The sequence below is a fragment of the Chlorocebus sabaeus genome, chromosome 8 (assembly GCF_047675955.1).
Source record: "Chlorocebus sabaeus isolate Y175 chromosome 8, mChlSab1.0.hap1, whole genome shotgun sequence".
NCBI classification, from domain to species: Eukaryota; Metazoa; Chordata; class Mammalia; order Primates; family Cercopithecidae; genus Chlorocebus; species Chlorocebus sabaeus.
In genome coordinates this window covers 122828885-122846716 of record NC_132911.1, presented here as the reverse complement: position 1 = coordinate 122846716, position 17832 = coordinate 122828885, and the positions used below count along the sequence as shown (strand labels likewise).

General features: G+C 36.5%; 1 protein-coding gene across 4 annotated transcripts in view; it reads right to left on the bottom strand.

The window, feature by feature from the left end:
* Positions 1-6106: 6106 nt before the first annotated feature.
* COLEC10 (collectin subfamily member 10) overlaps positions 6107-17832 on the bottom strand; it is a 199843-nt gene continuing 188117 nt past the window's right edge. For 3 of the 4 annotated variants that reach the window (XM_038000193.2, XM_073018327.1, XM_008001427.3), the window contains exons 4-6: positions 13883-13936; positions 12403-12498; positions 6107-10493 (exon numbers count right to left, since the gene is read on the bottom strand). In XM_038000193.2, the coding sequence (XP_037856121.1) occupies positions 10102-10493; positions 12403-12498; positions 13883-13936 (542 nt within the window). In that variant the 3' untranslated portion in view covers positions 6107-10101. The remainder of the gene's footprint in view (positions 10494-12402; positions 12499-13882; positions 13937-17832) is intronic. The other variant, XR_498706.3, reaches the window with a different exon arrangement.

Genomic DNA, 17832 nt, shown 5'->3' with positions numbered 1-17832 from the left:
TGGGTATGTGGTAATTACACTTCTGCAAAATGTGAGGATATTCTTTAACAACTATGGCTGGTAATTCTTAGAAATTAAGGTACCAGAAAGATTGTTATTGCAGGTATGTTTCAGAATCCCAGCATGCAAATTTAGGAGTGATTGCAAGCAATTTAAACATAAAGATTTCCAGTTAAATAAATTTTGCATACCAGGGCCCAGATATTAAGAATATTTCTGTCCATTTGTAACTGAGAATTTGTGGTAATAAAAAAGACACATCCTTTGCCTTGTATATAATTTCACCTTGCAAATATCTAGATAATTCATAGGGGCATGAAAAGGTGAGGCCGGAACATTAGTGCATATTGAGCTATTGAATTTTCTGAAATACAAGGATAGGGGAAACTTATAACAAAAATTTTTAAAGAGAAGCAGTTGTATAATTCTCCATCCCACCCCTGATGAGATAGATGATCTAAGGAAAGAAGTTGTAAAGTACTTTCTCTTCAGAACTTTCAAATATGAAGACACATCATATGTATTTACTCCCTGACTTCCTTTACTTACTCTTTTTTATAAAATCTCTCTATGCTGAAGGATTTAGGGTTAGGAAACCCAGAAGGAATATTTTTCAGCCTTATTCAGAAGCTGTTCCTTTTTGATATTTCATTCTAGTGTCTCAAATGCATTTTAAAAATGTATCAACTTATTTCCTTTTTTATGTCAAATATAGATATCAAAATTGGCAATAGCTACTTGTGTTTTTTTAATTCTGTTCTTTTAGTTTTAAGGTTCTTTAGGTATTTTTCCCTAAAGTTTAGAGAAAAAACAATGTACTTCTTCTGTGAATGGGATAAGTATAGTGTCTATAAGTTCCATACAATAATCCTTCATCAATTGTACAGTTTAAGTCCCTGAAAAGGGACTGACCAAAGTCAGCAAAATCAAAGATCATACAAAACAGGGAATTTGGGAAAAAGTATTTTTAAACATAAACACTTTCAGAAAGTATCCATTTCTAAAACACATCTGTTTCTCCTGGTAAACTTTCTCTGCAACCACCTTCTCTGAGTTTATTCAGGAAATAGCCATGCGAAATTGGCTAGTTCCCTAGAAGTTGACCTACTAGGGAAGGGTCAACCACAATTTTATAGTATATAGACAACACTTCTTAGTAAAAATATTCACCTAGACCTTGTTAGATTTAAATGGAATGTGTTTTGAAGTTATATCTCCCCTTACTTCATTTGATCAAGACTTCAAAAGTGCTTCTGTACCTTCCTGGATTTTTTACACATCATAACAGGGGTTATGAGTACCCTTCCTAAGCCTAGCATTCCATCAACACATCAGTAGGTGGATTGAACTATAGACATTAGCATCTCCAACACCTCTCCCAAAGGGCTGTCAACTAGATTTACACAAAGAGGAAGGATTAACATTGATAAATTAATCAATTTAGTGGTTCCAAAGTAAAAAAAATGCATGTCAAAGTGCTATATAACTTTAAATTGTATAAACACCCATTAGTCTGCATTATCTCCCAACTGTAGTCATCAACAAGGTGATTAATTTGGAATTGTTGTGCTCACATTTTCATGCATTATAAAATGACTGACTCCCTTCTCCCTTTCTCCCTACCCCTCCTTATTTCATTATGAAAGTGATAATCTATGCCAAATCTGAGTTTCACTGAATGTCAAGTGTAGATCACTAGGGAAAACTAAGGCAAAAGACCATTTGCCACTTGCCAACGCTCATTCATGCACAACCACAAGGATGCATTCTATCTTATGAGGAAGTGGTGTCGGTACTTACATTAACATGGGAACACCTTGTTCACATCATGAGTAAGCCAAAATGGGCATGTTAATGTATTTGAACAGATATGTCAACGTTATTCTTCAAGAAACGGTGATGCAGTTCTACAATTTTTTTTTTTTGCCTAATGTATTTCAGCAAATTTTTGAGAGCTATGATGCTGCAACATAACATAGGTATAAAAATAGGATAGATTTATATAATCCTGACAAATAATTGAATCTTGAGCTTCGATGCCATAGGCTTGATATTCAGTGAATCTGAAGGCTAAAGATCTGATCTGTCTTCTTCTCTATTGTGTCTCTACCACTTATCAGGGTGCTGCCTAAAACATATTAGATACTCCATAAACATTTCTGATGAATTAATGAGTTAACAAACTCTACTATTCATCTAAGCTATAGCTTTTCTAATTGTTCACGGTGTAGGTGTCATGCATTTGAGCTCTGATTCTGACTTCATTCTCCCACTGGCACTGGGCTCCTGCTCTGAACCCTCTCAAGGGGGCCTTACCAACCATCTCCCTTTTAAAGACTTCCTCCTCTGGGGGTTGAACCCTTTCTACCATGTTCCACCTCCTAATAGACTAGTTATGTTTGAGATGTTGCAGTTGGCTTTGAATACAATTCGTTCTCCACATTTGTCTCTCTTGTGCTTCACCAGCAAAATTTAAATGTATTGAGTATGGAGCATATGATCTAGGTCTTGAGGTTTGTGTAGTCCTATTTATTCACCTTTGTGTCTATAGTGAGGACAGTTATTCCCTTTCCTATTTGTCTTTTCTTTAAAACTCTGCTCTTGGTGCTCCAGCTTCTGCCAGCACCAGACTTCCCAGAGTTGTAAACAGCAGAAGAAAAGGAAGGGACCATGGGTGGAAATCAGAGAAAAGCATATTTTAGGTCACTATAAGAAAAAACTTTTTAATAGCCTTACCAGATTACCAAAAATGTTCAAATATGAACTGCATGACTATGTGTTAGGGGAAGAGTAAAATAAGTTTTATGTTCATAAAAAGGTCCATATGTACAACATCTGTGGCCAGTGGCTCCTTTCCTTCAATTCCACGTGAAAGGACATGTCAGATGTCCCCCACCTATCAATTTTAAAGGATTTGGCTACATTATGAAGGCCTTACAACCTCAAGGAGGTACAAGCTAATTATTTAATTTTTAAGTAGAAAATAGTTAATTTTATGTGATCACCATAGGTTCAGATAAACTGCATCCTATAAAAAGGTATAGATAGTTTTAGAATCAATCATATCCAGTGATGGACTGCAGGTCTAATTCCAACAAGCAGTACAACTGCTGGCAAATTTATTCACCTTCCTGCAGATAAAAATTTTATCTATAAATAAGTACAAAAATTTATCGTGCTATACACACACACACACTTAGTATATACATATATATGTTGTATGTATAGTATATATATGATAGACGTATATTCACAGTTAATTTTTAATATATGTTAAAATATGTTTTCTTTTCAACATGAATCTGGTAGTAGATGTAGCTGGTCATAATGGCTTAGTTTTTTTGCATTCATATCTTATTTTGCTGGTACTCCGTTAAATACCTCCTTACATTGCATCTTTTATTCATCATATTATGTGGGGTAGAACTATGTAGATTAGAAAAACAAGGTTTAGAGCACTTAAGATATTCTCTTAATATGACTAGTAAGAAGCACAGTTGGTGTGACCTTCGGGCAGTTGCGATATCAGGTCTAGATTTTTAGTTTCTAACTGATGCTGTCAAACCAGTGATACCCTGGAAGGAATCACACCATCATTTTCCTATCATTGATAATACCTGAGAAAATTTAGTCTCAATATGTTGATGCTGTGAGTGACACTGTTTAGTTTACTTTTACCATTCCACATGTACCTTGTTGCCTCAAAGTATGCAATCCAAAGGGCTGGAAATTGTTTGATTAAGGACAATTAGAGCTGCTCATAATTGGGTAACACAGATCTAAGCAGGATGAAATGCATTGTTTAAAAGGCCAGCAGTGTTTGTGGGTGAGTTGTCCAAAGTGCAATGAGTGTTTGCTATATCTTTCTAGAACAAGGGTGTACACCTTTCTACTGTGTTTGAGCAGTGACTCACTTCTCTAGTGAATTCTTTTATGAGGAAAATAATTATGTGCTTATTTTTACTAGGGGCAAATCTTGATTTTTTTTTTTATTATACTTTAAGTTCTGAGACACATGTGGAGAATGTGCAGGTTTGTTACATACTTATATATGTGCCATGGTGGTTTGCTGCACTCATCGATCTGTCATCTACATTAGGTGTTTCTCCTAATGTTTTCCCTGCCCTAGCCTCCCACCCCAGTGAGAGGCCTGATGTGTGATGTTCCCCTCCCCGTGTCCATGTGTTCTCATTGTTCAGCTCCCACTTATGAGTGAGATTATGTAGTGTTTGGTTTTCTGTTTCTGTGTTTGCTGAGAATGATGGTTCCCAGTTTCATCCATGTTCCTGCAAAGGACAATAACTCAAACTTTTTATGGCTGCATAGTATTCCAAGGTGTATATGTGCCACATTTTCTTTATCCAGTCTATCATTGATGGGCATTTGGGTTGGTTCCAAGTCTTTGCTGTTGTGAAAAGTGCTGCAATAAACATACATTTGCATGTGTCTTTATAGTAGAATGATTTATAATCTTTTGGGTATATACCCAGTAATGGGATTGCTGGGTCAAATGGTATTTCTGGTTCTCAATCCTTGAGGAATCACCACACTGTCTTCCACAATGGTTGAACTGGTTTACAGTCCCACCAACAGTGTAAAAGCATTCCTATTTCTCCACATCCTCTCCAGCATCTGTTGTTTCCTGACTTTTTAATGATTGCCATTCTAACTGGCATGAGATGGTATCTCATTGTGGGTTTGATTTGCATTTCTCTAATGACCAGTAATGATGAGCTTTTTTTCATATGTCTTCTTTTAAGAAGTATCTGTTCGTGTCCTTCACCCACTTATTGATGGGGCTTTTTTTCTTGTAAATTTAAGTTCCTTGTAGATTATGGATATTAGCCCTTTGTCAGATGGGTAGATTGCAAAAATTTTCTCCCATTCTGTGGGTTGCCTATCCACTCTAATGAGTTTCTTTTGCTGTGCAGAAGTTCTTTAGTTTAATTAGAACCCATTGGTTAATTCTGGCTTTTGTTACCATTACTTTTGGTGTTTTAGTCATGAAGTCTTTGCCCATACCTATGTCTTGAATGGTATCGCCTAGGTTTTCTTGTAGGGTTTTTATGGTGTTAGGTTTACATTAAAGTCTTTAATCCATTTTGAGTTAATTTTTGTATAAGGTGTAAGGAAGGGGTCCAATTTTATTTTTCTGCATATGGCTAACCAGTTTTCCCAACACCCACGTTTAAAATAGGGAATCCTTTCCCCATTGCTTGTTTCTGTCAGGTTTGTCAAAGATCAGATGGTTGTAGATGTGTAGCATTATTTCTGAGGCCTTTGTTCTGTTCCATTAGTCTATATATTTGTTTTGGTACAAATACCATGCCGTTTTGGTTACTGGAGGTTTGTAGAATAGTTTGAATTCAGGTAGCATGATGCCTCCAGTTTTTTCCTTTTTACTTAGGATTTTCTTGGTTATATGGGCTATTTTTTGGTTCCATATGAACTTTAAAGTAGTTTTTCCCAGTTCTGTGAAGAAAGTCAGTGGTAGCTTGATGGGAATAGCCTTGAATCTATAAATTACTTTGGGCAGTATGGCCACTTTCACGATATTGATTCTTCCTATCCACGAGCATGGAATGTTTTTCCATTTGTTTGTGTCCTCTCTGATTTCCTTGAGTAGTGGTTTGTAGTTCTGCTTGAAGAAGTCCTTCACATCCCTTGTAAGTTGGATTCCTAGGTATTTTATTCTCTTTGTAGCAATTGTGAATGGAAGTTCACTCATAAGTTGGCTCTCTGTCTATTATTGATGTATTGTAATGCTTGTGATTTTTGCACGTTGATTTTGTATCTTGAGACTTTGCTGAAGTTGCTTATCAGCTTAAGGAGATTTTGGGCTGAAACCATCGGGTTTTCTAAATGTACAATTACGTCATCGCAAACAGAGACAATTTGACGCCCTCTCTACCTATTTGAATGCCTTTTATTTTTCTTTTGCTTGATTGCTGTGGCCCAAACTTCCAATACTATGTTGCATAGTAGTGGTAAGAAAGGGTATCCTTGTCTTGTGCCTATTTTCAAAGGGAATGGTTCCAGCTTTTGCCTATTCAGTATGATATTGGCTGTGAGTTTGTCATAAACAGCTTTATTATTTTGAGAAATATTCCGTCAATAAATAGTTTATTGAGAGTTTTTAGCATAAAGGGTGTTGAATTTTATCAAAGGCCTTTTCTGCATCTGTTGAGATAATCATGTGGTTTTTGTTATTGTTCTATATGATGGATTATGTTTATTGATTTGTGTATGTTGAACTAGCCTTGCATCCCAGGGATGACACCGACTTGATCATGGTGGATAAGCTTTCTAATGTGCTGCTGAATTTGGTTTGCCAATATTGTGTTGAGGATTTTCACATCAGTGTTCATTAAGGATATTGGCCTGAAATTTTTGTTATTGTTGTCTCTCTGCCAGGTTTTGGTATCAGGATGATGCTGGCTTCATAAAATGAGTTAGGAAGGGGTCCCTCTTTTTCTATTGTTTGGAATAGTTTCTGAAGGAATGGCACCAGCTCCTCTTTGTACCTCTGGTAGAATTTGGCTATGAATCTGTCTAGTCTTGGGATTTTTTTTGGTTGGTATGCTATTAATTACTGCCTCAATTTCAGAACTTGTTATTGGATATAATAGACATTTACAGAACTCTCCACCCCAAATCAACAGAATATACATTCTTCTCAGCATCACATTGCACTTACTCTAAAATTGACCACATAATTGGAAGTAAAACACTTCTCAGCAAATGCAAAATAATGGAAATCATAAAAAACAGTCTCTCAGACCACAGTGCAATCAAGTTAGAACTCAGGATTAAGAAAGTCACTCAAAACCGCACAACTACATGGAAACTGAACAACCTGTTCCTGAATAACTGACTACTGGGTGACTAACAAAATTAAGGCAGAAATAAATAAGTTCTTTGAAACCAATGAGAACAAAGGCACAACGTATCAAAATCTCTGGGACACAGCTAAAGCAGTGTTTAGAGGGAAATTTATAGAACTAAATGCCAACAGGAGAAAGCAGGAAAGATCTAAAATCGACACCCTAACATCATAATTCAAAGAACTAGAGAAGCAAGAGCAAGCAAATTCAAAAGCTAGCAGAAGATAAGAAATAACTAACATCAGAGCAGAATTGAAGGAGATAGAGACATGAAAAACCCATCAAAAAGTCCAGGAATCCAGGAGTTGGTATTTTGAAAAGATCAACAAAATTGATTTTTATATATCTGTTTTGATTGCCCTATATCTGTAGTTATCTGCAGAATTGTACTGTGGCTGCCGTAAGTCACCTCCTCAATACTAATGCCTATGTGGACATTTGTGAATTGAAAAACAAAACAGTGAACACTAAATGTGTAAGGCAAGTTGCTGTATCCAGCATCTCTGTTAATTAATCCTCATCATTAACTTTGGAATGTAGTACAGATAAGTTGTTTGAGCCCTGCTATAACAAGACCATTGTGGATGAATTTCCATTCAATACATGAGCAATGCACAGAAATTGGAGAAAACATTGCATTGGCCGTTTCAATCAGCAGGCTAACGGCATTAATTTCTTTTATATGTGAGCTGATTTTGGTAAATTGCTTAGCTTCCTTGGACCTCAGTGTTATCATTGGGAAGTGGAAGTAAAAATGACTGTTTTTCATCCTTCACAGAGTTTATCAGAATCAAATGAAAAATGATATGTGAAGGCATTTTTAAAGCACAAAGTGCTTCACAAATTTGAGTTTTCATAATAATTTTAATTAAGTTTGTGGTGTCTTCAAAATTTCTTTCAGGCAAGGTTGCAGGATATACCTTATTTGTTGAAGTTCTGGTATCTTCTCTTAGAAGCATCACAGAAAACATGAGTCATTGAAACAACTATTATAACATTCACAGTAAATAATAATAGCACTTACAGTACACACAATAAATACTCACACTTTGGGAGCTTAGAACAAATCAGAACATGGATCCTTAACATGAAGCTGCCCATAGGCAACATTTGCTGCATGTCTCTCCTTCCTCTCTTCTTATATATGAGTTTTTTTCAGGTGTTTCTAGATTTTCATTCCTCATAATCTGGGATGGTTTTCTATCCAAGGAAACTGGCTTTGATATGATGCCCTGCTTTGTAATTTGCATTAAGCTTTCTGCCTTTAAATATCATGTGCTATCATCTCAAAAGAGTTTAACTAGTAACCTGATAAATGTCAAACATATAACTAATTCCTATTAAGCTGAATTGAATAAGGTATTAATGGGATATCTTGACTTTGATGTCATCATATCCTAATGACATTGTATTTGGTTAGAACCTTCTGAACCTTCCTCCAGAAGACATGAAATGATCACAATTTTAGCTAGAAGACTTTTGACCTCTAATCTTTAATTTTAATTTTTAACCCATATGACTTAAAATTTGGGTTAAAAATTAATTAGTTGCCAACATTTTAAAATATGAACATATGTTACAAACTCCCAGCTTTCTGACTTCTCTTGAAATGTAACAAGATTGGGTCCTTCCTAGCACTAGTAGCAGCCACTGAGGAGCAGCTGGCTCCTTTGGAAGGGCAAGCTGTGCTCAGTGCACTAGGGTCCCCACCTGTTCCACTTCATTTATATATGTCATCTGTCTGGCCGCTGTAGGATCTGAGTTTATGGCCCTTGTTGAACCCACAGAAATAACCTAATTAAATCCTATCTCATAACCAGTTAGTCATGGGTGAAATAATGAACAGATGGTTTAAGGTGAACATATGTTGTTGATCTGTTTCTCTTATTTCATTAACCATTTTGCCAGCATTTGAAACAGTCTAATCATATGTCACAAACCAGAACTGGAGTAGCAGTTTATAGGGTGATGATCTGCAGCATCTTTGAACTGTTTATTTTTAAATTCCTAGTGAAAGCTGCTTTGAGGTTTGATCTACAGTTCAAGGTAGAATTTTACCAGCTCAGTAAATGTGAGTTCTAGGCATGTTCCAAATTCTGTACCTCACACGTTTCTGTGATTTCAGAATATTAGAAGGGACATCTCCAGTAGGATTTTTAGCACATATATTTATGAAGAGTAAAAGGCCTCCCATGAAATGTCACCATGAGTGATATGTTAGAGGCAAGGACGATGGGGCCTGGAAATGATGTTGGTAGCACTTTGAAGCTTCCAGAATTTTCTTAAGGCTTCACAAACTCCTTCCCTCACTCCCCATGCCTAAGGTGAATAAAATTGAGGCAGGTAAACCTAAGATAAATAAAAATGAAGTTAAGTTAATAGCAGTGGGTAATTTAGCAAGAGAACTATAACTAATATTGTTTGTGAACAATTTCCCATTTTTTTTCTTTTGATTTCAAGAGTTCCATTTTTCTTAAATCAGAGTGTGACTATATAGGGGCCTGAGATTAAGATGTGGGCCTACAGAAAGGGGTCCAAAGCACCTACTTGTTATATGTTAGTGAAATTGGTAGATCAGAAGCACAAAAACAGTATTCATCATTCCACATAGTCTGAAACAAGACACAAAGCTAGAAGTCCCCCATATAAAGGTTTGGGGTTAAAGCATTTCTCTATCTGTGCCAACAAGGAAAACTTCCAAGTATGGCCATAGCCATAGGGTGTGACTGGTAAAAGATCTGGGCATCTTGGATTCAAAGATCTTATTATTGTTCGCAGAAAGCCCTTCTACATGTCTGGCTTTGGGCCAGGGCAGGTTAGCCTAATCATCAACAACCTTCCTAATCATCACCAATAAACTGGGCAGTTATCCACTGAGATAGACACAGAGTGCTTTAGGGAGAAATGGTAGAGCAAACACGAAGAGAACAACTCATTTGACATCTAGACAACCATCCATCTTGTGCACAATTAGTAATTAAAATTCTCTCTCAAGACCCATGTAACCTGGTGAGCTACTGGGTCAATAACATACCATGTGTGAAAATATGAAAATCATCATAAAAGAGCATGATGATGGAGGCTCCATACCTTAGTTTAGCTTTCCTAGCTGTGTTGACTCAGATCAAATGTAGTATAATTAGGAAAAAAAAAGGATGGATAATAATAACTGTAATGATGGTCACAGGAAAATAGCAAATATGTAGGATGAGGGAAGTTACTTTTTCTTCTTGATGAACTCACAGACAAAGTACATGGTAAGATGGCACTCTGTGTCATTCCATCTGCCAGAGCTCAGCATCTCCACACAGTCCTCATGACCATAGGGGTCGCTGGGTTCCCCCTCATTCCAGTTGCTATAGTTCTGCAGTGGAGTGTTGTCTGTGAACACGTACTGTCCCTCCCTTTCAAGGTCATTCACGCCAATGAACACCCGAAAGAAGCCACTCTTGGCAACATAGTCAGCTATGAGTGTGTTGGCAGCTTCATCCTTGGGCATGGCTAGCATTCCACCCCGAATCCTGCAGTGGGTTAGGGATTCCCTGTAGTTCTTCTCTTCCTGCACGATGTAGTAGAATTTCTCTTCAGTTTCCCTAATCCCTGCTATCACTGCAGGGAGAGAAAAAAAGGAGTATCATTATGTATCACAAAAAGATAAAAGGCAATAGAATTATATGATATTGCCAGATTTACATTTATTTATTCAATATTCAAGAATTATTTTTCAAAGTCCTATTATGAGGTAGTCACAGATTTAATCACCCCCACCTCTAGTTATCAAATAGAGAACAAATATCTACCATTTGTTCTCCCTTCCTTTTCTCCTCAACTTCTCACACAGCTGGGCAGCACAAAGTTGACAAAGACGTGTTACGTGAACTTTCAGCCAGCCCATCTCATGCTATGTTTCCCAACATTGTTGATGCTTTAGCTCTACTTGGGACCATACAAGCAGACCCTTCTCTCTTGTACTTCCATGCCTTTTATGCCTAGAAAGTCTTTTCTACCTGGCAAACTTCTACTTATCCTTTAGATCTCAGTGGAAATGTATCCCCCTACAGGAAGTCTTTCCAATGCCCTTGTGTAGGACATGGCAGTCACTCTTCCCCGTGTTTCTATTGCCCCTTTCACTTCCTCCTTCTAGCACTCAACACATTTTAGTCTCATCGTTTGTCTGCATTTCTCTCCTACTTACCTGTGAATGTCTTAAGGACAATGACCATGTCTTTGACACTCTTTAGCTTCAGTGCCTGGAATACTTATAGAAATGGTAAATGCTTATTGAAATGATGTAGGAATAATACAGACGTTTGTCCACATTGGACCAAATTCCTGCGCTGTGAACATGTACATGAATTGGGTTTGTCCATATTTCATCCCAGGTACAAGAGGAAGACTGAGCTACTGAGTTAGCTTCAGGACAGAACTGGAGACTGAGAATCACCCTTCACTCATAACATGGCATGTATGTTTTGGGTGTCAGGGGCCTCTATATATGCATTTTAGGATCCGTAACTTTAATTCACAAAGAAATCTATGACCACTAAAATGTTCAGAACTATTGCTCTATGTTCTCCCTGTATGGTCTGGCTTATTCACAACAGTTTAAGTCATATCAGAGACAGAATCTTCAGTGCAGATTATAACTAGAGTTATAATTAGTATGGTTAGTTAATATCAAGTATTTCCTTTGCCTCTAGTGTTACAAGATGAGGATGAGCATGAGACAGCATCTATGTGATTCCAACAATGTACAACAAATATAGCTGAGTTACAATAAATGAAAGTATATGTAAAAGAAACCAATTTTAACTGTAATTGTAATAGTTACCTTATTAATACCATTTCAGAAGAAAATACATAAGCCCTTTCTACTTCAAGGGCTTTTCTGATAACTACTATTAAAAAAATGGACAACGGATAACAAAAATGACCAGTATTGGAAGTTGCAAAACTGATAAACACATAATGTTTGTATTGTGGATAGAGGAGTCAGAGAAGCTTGTAATACATTCCTACTCTACTGCTCATTAGGTCTGTATCATGGGCAAGGTACTTCCTCTAAGCTTTAGTTCGATCATAGTATCTACATACTACATAAACAACTATGAGAACTCAGTGAGATAATGCTAGTAGTTGTGCAGTATTCCATGCACTCAAGAAAGCAGCTATTGTTATTATTACCTCTGTTTTCTGAGATGCTAGTTCTGACTCTTACTGTCTCTTTTTATTCTTACAGCATAGCTTGCCACACTCTGCTCTTTTCTCCATTCCCCTCACCTAAGAAAGTCTTTCTCTTCCCATAGGCGATGCACATACATATAAATATATGTAGCGGACTTGAGGTGTCCTGGGGGAGTCTTAGTGGATAATTAGCAATTTGGAAGACCCTTAAGCTGGTGACACTATCTCAATAGCCCTTTGTCCAACTCAAGGTATTTCCACCTAAGAGTATTGGGATTGTAGTGCTGATAGAGATTTATCAATAGATACATAACACAAAAGAGAATATGTTCACCATTCTTGACAAATTTCATAGATGTCTTGAGCCGAGCAATACTAATATCCAGTTGTCCAACAAATTTCCGGTATCTTCCACAATCACAGACGGTACCTTTTAAATGACAAAAACTGTGAATTCATGTTGAAGTACATTCAGACCAGTGGAAAGGAACATTTGCTCTCTTTCCAATATTCACTATCGTTTTCTAGTCTGGTTCTACATATCTGTGAATGGCTATACTTTAAACCTTTTATTTAAAATAAGGTTTCCAATTTACATTATTGATAGAATTTCAGAAAATATCTTTGTAAATATTTTGAATGAACTATAAGACAAGTCTAAACTAGATTATTAAAAAGAAGAATACATACAACAAACCACTGTATACACATTTTGGACCATTTGGCATTTTCCTTGTTGAACACAGAATGTGTCTGCCCAATCTCAGAATAAAATTTTCATAGCTTTCTTGAAACGTATTTCCTGCCAGTGTTCTCTTGTGTTATTGCATTATTCACTAGATGACAGTTTTTCCAAGACAGAAGAAACTTTTCATGATTAAATCAAATGTTAATTCTAATTATCCATTTAAAATACAGCTTGCATGTTTCAAGGACAAAGTTTAAATCATATAAATAGATTCGACTTAAGTTTGTAAAAGCCAGTTGCCCAGTTTGTGCATTAACTATGATTTTAATGTGTCTTTCATTCTTCTTTGCCCACCTACCTTTTCAACAACCAGCAAATATTGCTGTGACAGAGAGGGAATTACAAGGAAACTCATGTAAAATTCAAATGATTCCCTTTTTCTATTTAATGGCTGTTGTACATAAACATTTCAATTTTTTTTCCTTTGGTAGCTTGAAAATTAAAAATAATTTTATTAGCCAAAGGAATAAATATGGCCTTATTTATCCATATTCATATGAAATATGAAGAACGTCAAACAGTTCTTAGAATTGTCTTCACCATACCCCTGTGAATATAAAACAATTGAAATTACCAATCTTTCTTTCCCTGTGTAAAGCACTGGGAATAAAGCTCCAGGAGAATAACCCTAGATAATCTCCCTGGTCATGGAAAGCATGTACTGTAACCAGGGGCCTGACTGCATCAGGTCAGGCTGCTGCTGCACTCTGATGGCCAGTATTGGTTGAGATGCTAGTGAAAGGCAAGGCATGGCATACTGAGGCAGGGCCTAGTGCCAGCTTTTCCTCTTGGCCCAGAAGAATTAGGCTGCTTCCTGATGGACTGGGTTTTCTTCTCATAGTAAGTATGGCAGGGATGAAACATGCCATCATCCCCATCCCCAGGGCTTGGAAAGTCCCCAGCAGGGAGACAGGAAAGTCCCCTTCTTCCCTTTCTTCTAGCCTGAGGAAAATAAGGTTAAGCATACTAAAAGAACTCTTGCTTTTCATTTAAAATATATTTATTTTTGAGATGAATAAATTTGGAATGATGCTAGAAATCAAAGAGAACATTGAACATATCATACCTGCTTTGCCTTTTTCTCCAGGTATTCCAAGCAAACCTTTTTCCCCTTTGTCACCTGAATAAAAACAATAGCAACCAAAATAAAATAAAATTAAAGTAAAAGAAGAAAGGAAATAAGGAAGGAAGGAAGGAAAGAAGGAAGGAAGGAAGGAAACAGGGAAGGAAGGAAGGAAAGAAACAAAGAAGGAAGGAAGAAAAAGGAGGAGGACAGAAGGAAGGAAGGAAGGAGGGAGGGAGGTAAGGAGGGAGAAAGGAGTGAATTCACATCTAGAGTCAAAGCAGTTTTAAATTTTATTTGCAATATCTACAACTAATATCTCTAGTATCTCTTGGTTTTTATAAATAATGTGATTTTCAATTGGTTACACAGGCACAACTAATTAAACGAGTCATAATTTATTTAGATTGAATATAGAATTCCAGCAGGGTTTGTGAGAAGCATTTGAATTTGTGTAACCTATCCTACTAATACTTTTTTAATAACATGGCCCTCTGAACAAGGCTAATACAATTTTCAGCATGTTTTCAATTTTAAAAATACCATTGTTTTGTGAATCTCGATCAATCTGTTAGCACACTGCAGTGTCTTTGTACTTATTATGCCCCAAGTTATTCCAAGGGGCTTTGCCCTTGGATTTCCAAAACAAAACAAAACAGAACAAAAAACACATGTATTGTGCTTTTTCAATTTAATTAGACAAATATTTACTATTTACTTACTCTATGAAAAACAAAAGACTGGGTACTTTGAAAGGATATACAGAGACATGACTTCAACCTATGACTTGAAGGAGTTTACAATTTTTAGAAGTGAAGTGATGTATGCAAATACTAATAATGCAAAGTCATGTCAAATATATTATACTGAAATAGCAACCTTGGTACTTTCCCTTTCTGTACTTCTTTATATGTAACTATTTTCTCACTCGCAGGTAACCACAAAATAATTCTCAGGGAAGCAGGATTTTTAAAGCAGAGAGAAAGAATAAAACACGTTAATTTTTTTTCAACTTCAAAATAAGCTCTTGAGGCCCACATCAGACGCAATAATTGAAAGCAAGAGCTTTTGATTTTCAGGAAAAAATGTTTGGCTGAGATTCTTAAGAATCAAAAGGGAAGACCCTGACAGAAGTAAAATAGAGTTTATGCTTCAATAGTGATCTGGAAAAAAAGAATAAGAAAGAACTCACGAGGGATGAATACAGGATGAAGGTCACCTAGGCTAGGTGTAGGGGGCTTACCCTCACAGGAATGTGGTGTGGTCAGAGAATTGGTTATATGGCCCAAGGGGACAATGCAAAAGGGAATGGAGTTGGTATTAAGGTTCTGCCAAGCCTCATCCTTCACCAGAAACAGAGAAAAAGTGAAAGCTACTCTAAAACCCGTAGGGTGCCCCATGTTGTGTGCACTGAGGACACCCATTGGCTTTTCTCATCATTGTCTGATGTGTACTTTTCCTTACATAGTTACTCTTATCATTCAGAAGAAGGCATGCCTGCTGGGGCCCCAAGGATTTGCTGAGCCTTTCTAAACTGAGCCATGTGGACCCTTTTCTTTAGAGTTGATGCCGGTCATTCGTGTGTTCCCCAAACAGAAGGTGGGGGTCTTTGAAGGCCAGAATACAACTTACACATGCAGGAGGAAGGCTTGGAACTTGTACTTGGAAGAAACGAGAATATGGTGAAATCTATACCAATGGAACATGATACATGTTGTGAGAAAGACATTGAACAGAGAGATAACATACTCTGAGAGGAAGGCAGAAGAGACAGTGCTTCTAGTGGAAGGGTAAAGGAAAGCTTAGCATTTGAGCTTTGCTATGAAAAGCTTTAGCAACTGAATGAAAGTGGGCACAAGGTCAGGTTCAAGATACAGCAGAGGATGTAGTTGGCCATGAACATATGTCAAACACCCTACTCAGTAATATCAATCTGCTCACACCTTAGTTATATCCTGCAAATCCCTTATTTCTCTTATATGTAAGTTGGAAAAAGTAAGAATAGATTTTGAGATATTAATGGAAGAAAGGGAATATACATTTTACTAAGTACCCATCAACCATCGGGTACTATTCTGGATACCTTACACATATTATCACATTAAATCCTATGAACTAAGTGTTATCATTGTCTTCTTTCTACAACTTGAAGAAATTGAGGATCAGAGAGGCAAAATAACTTGCTTAAGGACATCTAGCCATTAAATGGCAGTGCTCGTATTCCTGCCCAACCATTTCTGACTCCCCTTTCATAGTGCTTCCAAATGAGTTAACCAGTGGTTTAATGAAAAAAAGCAAGGTGTTTGAAAAATGTTATCAAAATTTGCAAAGAATAACAGTCCTCATCACCATCAAAAACATTATGCACTTAAAAGATTGTATGACTATGGGTTTAATGTTTCGATTTTTTAAAACATTATCTTTTCTTCGCATGTGAATACCTTTTAATTCAACATAGATGGAACGTTGATTCCAGTTATGCTATGATCCTAGTTCTGGGCTAAGCTTTATAATGGACATAAAAGAAGCATAAATCGAGTGCCTTGGGCAAATGATGGGCTTTTAAGGAAAGCAAAACACACATAAGAGAACAAAGAGATGAGACACTATCATGTACTAACAGAGTGAAGTAAATGAAAAGCCTGGCAGGAATTCAGAAAAAGAAAAGATGGTGTGGATCAGAGTGGAGAAGACTTCACTGAAGCAGTAGCCTTTAGCTAGAACTTAATAATATAGAAAACAGTTTCTTGAATTGGTATGTGACTGCTTTTTTTGAGAAGATGTAAACTCTGTGACTGCTTTTCAGTATTTTGACATGAATTCTTTTCATTTCATGACAAATGGGAGCACCAAAGCAGTGTGGTGCGATGAAAGATCACGAAAGCTCCCCAAAATCAGGGTTTGAATCCTGGCTTTGCCACTTACCGGCTACACATGGACAGGTTACTTAATTTCTCTAAGCCTCCTTTTCTTTATTTTAAAAGCAGAAATAATTAGCACCTAAAATTATGAGATCATTAAGGAGAATAAATTAGGTATAGTAATGTTTTCTTATAAGGGGATCAGCACTGGGCTTGACTTACAGAGAATGCTCAACCAATGTTAACTTCTGTTTCCTGAATCTGAGTTATGGTAAAGGAATGCATGCCAGGTACTTAGCCAGCTTATGGAAGATTTGAGCTTAGAATATCTACTTCCCCAAAACAAATTATGATTTAAAGTCATCCACAAAAACTGATTTTGGTCCATGAGTGGGACCATGTCTGTAATTACTGTCCGAAAGTTGAAGAATTACAGGTCACATTCAAACAAACAAACAAAAAAATCATAATGCTTTCAGTGTAAATGGATTATTGACCTTAAATAAAAGCATTTATTTTGCTATGAGATGGAATTTACCTATACTAAATCACTATTATTTCTTATTCCTAAAATGAAATATTGACATCTAGAAAGCTACCCTATCCATGCAAGTGACAACGTTAAGGTCAGCCTAGAAAGTTGAGATTAATCTGAGTCAGTAAAAAATTTAGAAAGGCAATCATAAAAACGAGGACAATAAATTTCGAAGTACAGATTAAAAATGAAATTAATCCAAGCGAGCTGGATCATTGTATCTCCATTTTAAAAAATTCCAGGACATGCTCACAAATTTGATGGCATATCTCTAGAGGAGGAGAAAATCTTAGTAGCTAATGGTGGAAATCGATATTAAGGAAAAGTGGTACTTATAGGAATATGGAGTAGTAAAGAGAGACAAATTGTAAAAAGTAATAAGTTCTATTAGGCAGTTTTTCATGCTTAATTCAACAAACATCGAGAAAGTGTCTACAATATATAATAGGCATTAAGATAAAGTGGTTAAATACTAGGGTCCCAACAGAGCTTATTTTATTTAAACAAACAAACCTAGTGAACTTTTCATTCATTTGTTCTCCCAAGAAGTTCAGAGT